Source organism: Clarias gariepinus, chromosome 20 (assembly GCF_024256425.1).
Source record: "Clarias gariepinus isolate MV-2021 ecotype Netherlands chromosome 20, CGAR_prim_01v2, whole genome shotgun sequence".
NCBI lineage: Eukaryota > Metazoa > Chordata > Actinopteri > Siluriformes > Clariidae > Clarias > Clarias gariepinus.
In genome coordinates this window covers 5,757,609-5,769,556 of record NC_071119.1, presented here as the reverse complement: position 1 = coordinate 5,769,556, position 11,948 = coordinate 5,757,609, and the positions used below count along the sequence as shown (strand labels likewise).

The 11,948-nt window shown below is 38.9% G+C and overlaps 1 protein-coding gene across 1 annotated transcript; it reads right to left on the bottom strand.

The window, feature by feature from the left end:
* Window positions 1-2,007: 2,007 nt before the first annotated feature.
* LOC128508787 (C-type lectin domain family 4 member E-like) lies at window positions 2,008-11,714 on the bottom strand. Its single transcript, XM_053480267.1, has 5 exons — window positions 11,477-11,714; window positions 4,102-4,254; window positions 2,795-2,919; window positions 2,591-2,697; window positions 2,008-2,496 (listed from the first exon to the last, which is right to left on the bottom strand). Exons 1-5 carry the CDS (start codon window positions 11,613-11,615, stop codon window positions 2,349-2,351), a joined length of 672 nt encoding a protein of 223 aa, XP_053336242.1. The 5' UTR covers window positions 11,616-11,714; the 3' UTR covers window positions 2,008-2,348.
* Between the last annotated feature and the right edge of the window lie 234 nt (window positions 11,715-11,948).

The window sequence follows — 11,948 nt, the reverse complement described above, 5'->3', positions numbered from 1 at the left end:
TGGCCCACGTGGGACCATTAATCACTATTCAGATTGGTATTGGGTTTGTGATAAGGCTGTTTACATTTTCCTCCCTGGAGGAAACTGGGCTGGAATTTGTGCCCCTTCTCAATTTAGAGTCTCTTTTACACTGGTCACACGAAACCAAGGGGGTGTTTGTGCTATGGTAGGTGATAGTTGTTGTACATACATTCCAGCTAATGATGATGAACATGGAAAAATTTCTACTGCTTTGGAAAAGATGCGCGAGGTTGCTTCTCAGTTAAAGGATGATGAAAAGGGTCAAGTAGGCTGGGGAGTTTGGTATACTTTGTTTGGTCAATGGGCTCCTTATCTCTCCCTTGTCGTACCGGTTTTGTTTATTTTAATGTTGTGTCTTTTAGGTCCATGCAATCTTTTGTATAAGTATGTTTCAGGTTATGTTCCTGCGCCGCGTCCGATGACCTATTATCCGCCGCCGACTTCTTGAAAGCTCTGAGTTTTATTCAACGATATTTCATATGAATAAATAGGGGGAATTGTAGGGAATATTTGATTTTTAGTGTGTTTCATTATATTCTGTGTGCATGAGAACAGAGTGATTTTCTTCCTTTTCTCACGACACAAGCTGTACTTTCAATAAACACATTCTATAGTAGTTTATGTTAAAGGTCGTAAAACTGTTAAACACTCGTAAATGTAGAGCTACTCCTAAATTTATGTTCTTCCTTACCTTATCTTTTAAAAGACTGGATGTAAACACTCCTGCATCCACCTTTTCTTTGGTTCTTTGTGTATGTGCGTATATATACTCCTGTCTCCCACAATAAACTTTGAACGTCTCACTGAGCACTGACTTGTGTGTATCAGTGAGGGGTTCCCTGGCCAGGCGGGATAAGCAGAATACAGGCTGAGCACTGAGTAGACAAAAGGAGGTCTACCAAAATTCAAGAAATCCTTCCAATACACTTATCATGAACTGCATTTTATATGAATGTCACATATGAGCACAAACACATACTTATATAATATATTCACATACAAACACATACTGTATACACATAAAAACATAATATATTCAGTAAATTTGTGAATTACACACAAAGTAATTATGAAGTCTGATTTGATTGGTACCATTAAACATTTTATTTCTATTTATTCTATGTTTTGCTGGCGAAATACATTTTAGGCAAGGACATCTGCTCAGTCTTGTTAAATCGTTTTAAACCCTCAATTCTGCCAATTCCCCCTTCCAATATTTAACGTTTTAAATAAGATATGTTGGCATATTCACAAATCCGGACATTCGCATAGTTAACACTATCAGATAGCGTACTATCAGGAAATTAAATTAATTTTAATCCTATTTAAACCGAGGCGTTGCCATGTCTTTCATTATTTTGTCCCTGTTAAGACATTACAAAAACTACATAAGAAACTTTTAAAGCACGAATTTGAGCATCTAATTTCATCATTATGAAAATAAGATGAAGCACATATACACACGTTCATTATGAAATATCTGTTGTAAAACAGAATAAAATTCATGTTTGCTTCAGCATTGGAAACAATTTTAGGTTAACTTTATACACAATTCATTGTTGTACTTGGTCCGGCTTTTAGATAAAGTCCTTCCATGCGCCATTTGGCGGATATTCAGTGAAGCACAACACATTTATTTAAATTCCCGAATGTTGCCTGGGGCAAGTCGCGGCATGCCACGCGCTAAATTGCGGCATATCACGGGAAAACACGCGCAGTCTTAATGGCGACATCTGTACTCACAATCCAAGGTTTTATTGTACTTGCTTCTAAGCTTTTTAAATACAAATATAGTTCCAGATTATTTGCACAAGCCTGTCTTTGAGACCTGAAAACAGGTTTATTTTCAGGATCTTTAATTAATCACAATCCTTATTAATCCATAAGTCATTCAGTTTATTGTTATTGTATAAAGCTTTAAAATACTGTTTCATAGTTAAAAGGCAGCAATAAAAACTAACCAGAAATGGGTAAATAGTTCTACATTATCACTTTATTCTTTTTTTTTCTGTTCCTTCCCTGTGATCTTGTAGTACTGTGATTTCACACCATTTATCATGATTTAAAAAAAATGAAAAAAAAAAGGACAGAGAGGAAGCCAAAAGGAAGGCAAATGTAATAAGTACTTTAAATCGTCACTGTACAAAGTGACTCAGTGACTTTTACAGCAGACTGATGAGATTAAATCTCATTAATTCTTCTTACTCATCACTGAATATGTAGCATTTCCTAAACAAAACTAAATGGAAAAAATAGTCATTTAAAGAAAAACAGGTGACAGACACAACACCAACACAGATACACATATACATCCAATTTACTGCTGTTCAGTTAAAGATTGTCTTCTCACAGATCCACATAAACTCACGATCACAAGGATAATCAGCCCAGTTCCACACAGAATCAGACATTTCACCACTTATAACACAATCTTCATTTCCTGCTAGAGTGTTTGGTTCTCCTTGTCCCCAATACCTGAAAGATGAAATCAAATCGGTATTGTTTCTCAGAATAATACAGAGTCAGAAACATATCATCATGGGGAAATTTAACTTTAGTGATTTCTAACCCTGTGCTCAGAGGTGTATCGTCTTCCCACTTCCATACTCCCTCACCGTCTCTGTCATTCAGACCGATCCAAGCTTTTCTGCTGCTTAGCACTTTACTGATGAATTCCTGTCATGGTTTTATTAAATATAAGGATAAATTAGAATCTCTTTCTCTCTCTCTCTCTCTCTCTCTCTCTCTCTCTCTCTCTTTCTCTCTCTCTTACCTGTTCCTCACTGCTGTTTATGATCACCAGGTCTGCTCCACTCTCTCTGCAGTCCTGTCTGCTCTCAGACCAGCTCTTCTGCCCAGTAGAGATGTAGTAAAGACTTGAGCTGAAATACATCCATCCTGGATCCAAATCATATGCACACTGATCAAATATAACATTAAAACATTAACACTTTTATATATACCAGTAAACTACCAACAGGATCATGGGCACCCAAGGCTCATGTATGCCTGTGGAGAGCAAGAGTTAGCCCATCTGGTTCGATCCCATAAAAAAGCCAGGCATCAAAAGTTGCCAAAAAATGTCAATGTTGGTCATGTTAAAAGACATAAGAACACCCAGTGCACCACAGCCCACTGCATATGTTACCAACCAGGCAAATAACACCAGGCCGCTGTATTTGGCTTCGAGCACCCATTGGATAAGAACAAACATGCCAGAAGGCTACACCCTACAAACAACATCAATCAAAAGCTCTGCTGTCAATATCCTAGTGCCCGATGCCACAGCACATCCCCCAATGTTTTGCTTGGAATGATTTATTTTTTTGGCTAATAGGTAGGCCTATACATTTTACAATTATTACAAAAAGATAAAATAAAATAAATAAATAAATAAATAAATAAATAAATAAACCACAACATTGATGAATTCTGGATTTTGGAAGGGTCAAAATGTGTTGCTTAAATTTGCATACCAGCAGAAGGGCACAAGATTAGGAATATCCTGGACAGGGTGAAGGGCACAGGCACACACTCACACACCCAATCTTACACTACAGGCACAATTTGGAAAGACCAATTGAGCTGTGGGATAAAGTCAGATTATTGGAGAAAGCCCAGAAAGCACAGAAAGAACATTTACACCGCTAAATGTGCGAATGTGCCAGCCATTGAGCCACTGTTCCCCTTAATATTTGGATTTAAAAAAAAAATAAATTATAAAGAGATTATTAGGAGTCTTAAAGTCAGTGCGAAACCCACAGTGTGATGTTCATTGCCAAATAAGCGGAATGAAACACTTAAACAATAAATGTGTTTATAAAATAATCATCTTGAGGTAGTGACAGACAATCTGTCAGATTACAACCGATTATTAATTGCTTTTCTATAATACTGTAATGCTTTAGTTAAAAAAGTGTCAATGCATTTTTTTTTTAACTTAAAAGGTGGCTGTCATACAGATTTACAGCAATTAAAGTCACATGGCTAAGACATGCTATTGCATAACTTAATTACTAATGTACTTGATACTGATTCTTCTGAGACTATTGCACAGTTTTGTACTAATGCATTACCCACCAAGTTTTGAAAGCTTCTGGAGATCCTCTTTGTCTTTATTAATAGTGTTGAATTTGATCCCCAGAACAGTGACAGCAGTCATCAGGAAAGCACACAGCAGAGGCACACACACTGCAGTCACTTTGTGACACCTGCTGCATGTTGTGCCTCCTCCTAATGGGGATGGTTACAGAGACATGTCTGTTTTGTATTGTTTACATATTCACAATGGTGTTGTGATAAAATAATAATAAAAAAATAAATAAACAGAACTAACATGTCCCAATAACAATAAGAATGATTGTAAAGGTAATTTAATGTTACTGTTAAATTGTAAAGTGGTTCATACAGTGTATTTGTAATATATTTAAGTTTTAACTGTATATGTTTAGGCTTTAATTTTCAATAAATAAATCCTACTGGTCAGGTTTGACACAAAAGTTGTTATTTATCTAAAAAAAACTAGCGATATGAGCTCAGGTAAATGAGGCCTGCAGGACATACAAAGCAAATAAAAGTTAAAAACATGAAATGTTCACAGGAACCCAAGTTGATAAAAAAAATCTAGTAAAACATTATGTGATAATATATTTACTGTTGTGGATTTATAATTAAATAAAATGCTCTGGTCAAAAGTGACTGGGAACATTATAAGTGTGAGCCAAAAATGAATGAAAATAAGGATTAAGAGGTGAGGTCGCAGTAGCACCTAAATGTGCACTTCTCTTTAATTCTGTTCATTTTTAGTTGATTGTTTATTTTCTAAGAAAGGCCTTGTTCTATTTCAAGAAAACCACTGTAAAAAAGTTACACCTTGAAAAAATAACACCTCACAATAGAAAAGGGGAAGTCTGTCTTTCACACATTCACAATCTACAGTATATCACTGTAAATTCCATGTTAGGACTGCAGTATAGTTCCTTAAAAGATTGGTTTTGGCATTGAGGTTGCAGAAATCCTAGCATTTATACCAAAAAGAACACATTTACTTGTTATTTTTTCATGTAATTTAAAGTTCACTCCTTTTATTAAAGTTTGACTTAACTGCAGCTATGGCCACTTTAGACATTTACTGTATGTGTTTGGGGTGGGGAACTTTTTTGGAACTTTAGTTTTGCCTGTACTGCTCAGTGCCTCATTCTTCACTGTTCAATTTTGGATCACAGGTTTTTCTGGTTAGTTCTGATTACATTTGTTATTTAACCTCATCGTGTTCACTAGTATCTCTAATGTTGGAAATAAGCTGCTCTTTTTATTTATTTATTTTTACAAGCTGCTTACTTTGTTTAAAGGTAACCTCATGTTTTGTATTTACTCTTTTGTCTTTGGAGCTGAAATATTTAATTTACCTGCACAGTTTAGAAAAATTCAATATTTCACCACAGTTTAAACCCTGTTTCTAAGCTCAGGAGTATTTTAGAGAACGACTCTTTGGTCTTCATGAAAAGGATTTGCTTTAACAAAACTGCAACATGAGCAACATACTTGGGGTGCTCATGCTTTGTAACATTATTGGTTCGATTTGTTATATTACTACTTTTTTGACGCTCAGTAAATGTTTGTTATTCGGTAAATGTTTGCTATGGGCAGTCATAAGACTGGGGAAAAAGACATGGAAACATATCAACTCAACACTTCTGTATTTATTTACTTCAATTTTAAAAACACTTGTAGTCGAAATGGCATAGCATAGCCGGAAATTTTCAATATGTCTATTTGCTGTGATATATTTGTTCTAATAAAGACTCTTATCTTTATCTTTGTGGTTTAACATGTCTCTGGTGCTTGTTGAAGAAAACCACAAAGTTTAAAAGGAACAAGCAAACATGGAAAAGGGGAAGAGGGCATTTTAAATGGAAAGACATGATTTCATTTTTTTTTTTTTTTAGATATAGAAGAGTTTACTGAAATGGGTTGTAAATTCGATTTTTTTTTCACTTTTATCCATCTAAATGAGTTCTACACACTCTAAAAAAATATTCTGTGGCCTGTAAATTTCATAATAATAAAAAGGTTGTTACCCTAATAATATCTCTAAAAATCACATACATGATTGTTTTAGTTAGACAAATCAAAATAAATGCCTAACAAACCAACTATAAATTTTGTCGTAAATTTACACTATAATTAACCAGTGATATTCCAAGATGGCGCCGGTGAGGTCGGCTGCCGTCACGACTGCTCCGACCACCTTTTCTCTGTTTTTGTTCTTTAAGTTAGTTTACAGCGTTTTAAAACCGGCAAAATTACCACCATGGGGTACATTAGTTATGATAGAGACACTCTTGTTTCTATTGGTATACAATGTACTCACAATTCGACGTTTTTAACTCCGGATCCGAGCTGGCCGAGTGAGATCCTGAGGGACAACAAAGGACGCGACGCGAAGCGGCGGCCTCGAGGGAAACGAGCCGGCGTCAGGAACAGGCTGAAAGCCCGTGCACACCGCACACCTCTGCCTAGCATCCTGCTCGCCAACGTCCAGTCACTGGAGAACAAACTCGATGAACTCAGGGCCAGGATAAAGTTCCAGAGAGACATTCGGGACTGCAATCTCCTCTGTTTCACCGAGACATGGCTGAACCCAGCGGTGCCGGACCACGCCATTCAGCCGGCCGAGTTCTTCTCGGTTCACCGCATGGACAGGACGCGGGACTCGGGGAAGTCAAGGGGAGGCGGCGTGTGTTTAATGGTGAACAGCAGCTGGTGCAACAGCACGAGCGTTGTTCCTCTCACACGCTCCTGCACACCCAACCTGGAACTACTGTCCATCATGTGTCGTCCTTTTTACCTTCCTCGGGAGTTTACATCGGTCATAATCAGCGCCGTTTATATTCCACCACAAGCGGACACGGACACTGCCTTATGCGAGCTGCATGAGGCACTCACACAGCACCAAACACAACACCGGGACACTGCGCTTATTGTGGCGGGGGACTTTAACAGTGCCAACCTCAAGCGCGCAGTGCCGAACTTTTATCAGCACATCACCTGCCCCACCAGGGGCGAAAGGACACTGGATCACTGCTATACAACGGTCAAGGACGGCTACAAGGCACAATCTTGTCCACCGTTTGGTAAATCCGACCACGCCGCCATCTTCCTCATGCCAAAATACAAACAAAGGCTGAAACAGGAAGTTCCGGTTCAGAGGGAGGTCGCGTGCTGGACGGACCAATCGGTGGCCGCGTTACAGGACGCACTCGATGACGCAGACTGGGACATGTTCAGAAACAGCTCCGATGGTGACGTCAGCGTGTTTACGGAAGCGGTTGTGGGATTCATCGGGAAACTAGCGGACGATACCGTAGAAAAAAAGACTATTAAAACGTTTCCCAACCAGAAGCCGTGGGTGGATAAAACCATCCGCGACGCTCTGAGATCTCGCACCGCTGCCTACAACACGGGACTCGCGTCGGGGGACATGGAACCATATAAGGCTGCGTCATACAGCGTCCGGAAGGCGGTGAAAGAGGCGAAGCAGCGCTACGGGAGGAAACTAGAGTCACAGCTCCAACAGAGTGACTCTAGGAGCCTGTGGCAGGGATTAAGAACAATAACGGATTATAAAGCACCAACATCCGGTATGATAAACGCAGACGTGTCTCTGGCAGACGAGCTGAACACCTTCTATGCTCGCTTCAAGGCTGCAGCTAAAGACGCTAGCGATGCTAATGCTAGCGGCGCTAACGGCTGCAGACAGGAAGACACTGCCAGCACCGGAAGCGCGTTCATCATCACTAAGCATGATGTGAGGAGAGCCTTCAAGAGAGTGAACACCAGGAAAGCAGCAGGACCAGACGGCATCTCAGGCCGTATTCTCAGAGCCTGCGCAGACCAGCTAGCACATGTGTTCTCTGAGATATTCAACATCTCTTTATCTCAGTCGGTGATCCCCACATGCTTCAAAGAGTCCATCATTGTTCCTGTCCCAAAGAAACCTCATCCTGCTTCCCTCAATGATTATCGCCCTGTAGCCCTCACTTCAGTAGTGATGAAGTGCTTTGAACGCCTGGTCAGAGACTTCATCATCTCTTCACTACCAGACACACTAGACCCACTACAGTTCGCTTATCGTACAAACCGTTCCACGGACGATGCAATCTCTCATCTCCTTCATACATCTCTCACTCACCTGGACACTCAGAGGGGGAATTATGTGAAAATGCTCTTCATCGACTACAGTTCTGCATTTAATACCATAATTCCCTCCACACTTACCACCAAGCTGGAGCACCTGGGACTCAGCTCATCAATGTGTCAGTGGATCTCCAATTTTCTGACTGGCAGACCACAGGCAGTAAGGATGGGCGGACATCTCTCAGCCTCCCTCACTCTCAGCACTGGAGCCCCCCAGGGTTGTGTTCTGAGCCCCCTGCTGTACTCTCTGTACACCCACGACTGCGTGGCCACTACCAGCTCCACCACCATCATCAAGTTCGCTGACGACACTGTTGTGGTGGGCCTGATCACGAACAACGATGAGACGGCCTACCTGGAGGAGGTTGGAAATCTGGAGAACTGGTGCCAGAGAAACAATCTCCTCCTGAACGTCAGTAAGACAAAGGAGCTGATAGTGGACTTTAGTACAAAGCAGGTGAGGAACTACCAGACCCCCGTCATCAACAGGAGCCCAGTGGAGAGAGTGGACAGCTTCAGATACCTCGGTGTTCACATCACGCAGGACCTGGCGTGGTCCTGTCACATCAACACCGTGGTAAAAAAGGCCCGGCAGCGTCTCTACCACCTCAGACGCTTGAGAGACTTTAGACTGCCCTCCAAGGTGCTCAGGAATTTCTACTCCTGCACCATAGAGAGCATCCTGACGGGAAATATCACGACCTGGTTCGGGAACAGCACCATGCAGGACAGACGAGCTCTACAGAGGGTGGTGCGATCAGCTGAGCGCATCATCCGCATCGAGCTCCCTGACCTGCACTCAATCTACAGCAAGCGGTGCTTGACCAAGGCCAGGAAGATCGTGAAGGACCTCAGTCACCCCAATAACGGACTGTTTACTCTGTTGCGGTCTGGGAAGCGATTCCGCTCCTTGAAGGCCAACACAGAGAGACTGAGGAGGAGCTTCTTCCCGCAGGCGATAAGGTCTCTCAACCACAACCACACCACTATGCAGAACTAACAATCTTTTCATCTTTTTCATAATTGATCAAATCCATCAATCTTCTTACATCCATGAACACTATGGACAATTACATGCTCACCTTCCTTCATATATACACTACATGTCGTACGCTTACATCCTGGACCATTGCACAAAGACACTTTAATAACTTTGCACACCTACCTTCACAACTACACTACATTTTACAGTTTTACGTTTACATTCTGGACCAGTGCACAAAGACACTTTAATAACCTCTGCACAAAGTCACTTTATTCTATGCATATTTGCACACACAGCACAGTATATTTCAATTTGTACAGTAGATTTCTATTTTTGCACATCATATTTCTATTTTTATTTTTAGTTCTATTTTTTTTTCCTAGCACATTTCTATTTTTATTTTTAGTTCTATTTTTCCTAGTTTAATTTAATTTTTATTTAATTTCTATCGTATTTCTTTTATTCATATTTATTTCTTATTTGTAAACTTAATTCTCTTCTAGGGTCAATGGCAGCCGTAAAATGCATTTCACTACATTTCGTACTGTGTATGTTTGTGTATGTGACAAATAAAATTTGAATTTGAAATTTGAATTAACACAGCGGAGAGCAGAGCTCTGAGTCCAGTACAGCTCCAGTCTTGCTTAACAGTATTACAGGCAGGCAGGTTAATTACAGTAGCAGTATAATGCTGCATAGCTTTGTTTAAAAAAAAAAAACCTCAAACATTTTACTCAAGTTAAAGTCTTAAGCACATGACGTTCTAAAATATATTTGAAATGCAATAGTACTACTATTGAATTTGCTTTTGATGACATGAAAGTGCCAAGTGCTAGTAACTAAAGCTGTAAAATATACCAATATAATAGTACAACATTTCTCTCAGAATTATAATTGGGAGAAAGTAACATGAAATACGATATGTATATTGTTGATATGTAAGTGAAATAAACTAAAACTGACTTTCAATTGTTTTGTTTTTTTTGTGTGTGAAACATTATATATTTTTAATCTCTTTCACAGCACCAACACCATTAAAGAGAAAATGAATGGAGATAAAACAGGAAATAATGTTACAGAAGTATTAAACATGTATCCATTGAATCAAAGATAGAAATAAAAAAAAGGCTTGAAATATTTCACTTTATTACATATAATTAATCTAGATAGGGACCTTGAACACATTCAAAAGTAAAAGCTTCCTTTATTTCTCTCTCTATTTTTTTCTCTATATATGAGGTTGTGCATGGTTTTGAAAGAACAAAATACCTTTTTTTTTTTTTTTTTTTTAAACCATGATTTTTATTGGTAAAATCAGATCAGTTTAACGCTTTGTTCCAGAGAATTTACCACAAGACCTGCTTTGACTTGAACACCACTCGTAGATCAGCGTGATTATGTATATAAGTCCGAAAGTACTATTTTACTAGTCTGCTAGGCCTTATAGTAACAGTCACATTTATACTTAATTGTACAATATTATTCCTTTTTTAGGTGCCAGCTTATGGGATGGCAGTGTAAGCTCAGCTTGTTTGTTGGATCATCAAAAGGATTTTCAATCATTATCGAGAGAACCAAAAAGTAGGACAAATAAAGAAAGATTGTCCAATCAGCTAAACCCTAAGGTTTTTAGTTTTTAAATCGGACAAAAGAGTAACAACTTTTCTGTTTAATGTATTTAGTACTGAAAGTAAACCTGGCATGGTACCAGAATGGTCCTATGGACTAAAGCACTTTACAGATACTTTTCAGACTTGCATTATTGGACTGTGGCCATTTCAGAAATGATCGAAATGCTTGATAAGGAAGACCAAGTTATCCCACATGATGATATGACACATCCACAAAAGCACTATACAGTAATAGTACTGTACCCATCACTTTATTAAATAAATTGCTTTATATTTAAAATAAATGGATCAATAAATAAATGAATAAAGCTAATAAACAAGCAAACAGAGAAAATTTGAATCTTGCCCTTTAATAGAAAGTTGGCTTTCATAAGTTCACACTTGACTCATAGAAATGGTCAGGTGATTACACAGGGTAGCACTGTGAAGACTATTCCTAGGGATCAAATAAAATATAATATAATATACTGCAAAATGATGAACCCAGTCCAAACCATTTTGCAAACGTAAGTGCACAAAAGTGATGTATATAATTCTGCCATAGAGATCAGAAGGAATTTCTACATAAATGCAAACTTGCAATTACAAGCATCATATATTATTTATCTATTATTATTTGTCTCTGTGTCTACTACTGTACCTGAAGTCATAGTTCTGCTACGGGTCACCCGCATCTCAGGAACATCTTCATTTAGAAACATGTCTTTGTATGACTGCTTTAAGTCAGCTGATCTGTTGTTTGCTGAAATCTCTGGATTTTCATAAACACTTTCTCTCATATTCTCTTTGCTTTATCTGATCGCTCTTCAGTCTGTGTGATGCTCAGGTCTGATGTGTCTCTGCTGCAGCTCTCAGAGTGATTCTGTATATGAGCTGTAGTTAAATATATACATGTTAATACATGTTCTGTTTTCAAGAAAGGAAGTTAAACTACGCAGTGCTTTCCTTATACTTGCTCACTTCTGTCTCTATTTATATTCACACTGAGGTGGGTGTGGTCTGTGATTTGTTTTTTTTCTTTTTTCACTCTTTGATTCTCTACGAATGTGTGGATGTTCTGTTAATAGTAATGTTCTGTGTCTCTGAATCAGAGACATCATATCATGTATCTT

What these genes read in the sequence shown, in the direction of transcription:
- LOC128508787 (XM_053480267.1), bottom strand. Translation starts at nt 11,615, where the DNA reads ATGAGAGAAAGTGTTTATGAAAATCCAGAGATTTCAGCAAACAACAGA. An exon ending in CCAGAAGCTTTCAAAACTTG is followed by an intron (nt 2,920 to 4,101) that starts GTGGGTAATGCA and finishes ATTTGGATCCAG; the next exon opens with GATGGATGTATTTCAGCTCA. An exon ending in GATACACCTCTGAGCACAGG is followed by an intron (nt 2,497 to 2,590) that starts GTTAGAAATCAC and finishes TTCATCTTTCAG; the next exon opens with GTATTGGGGACAAGGAGAAC.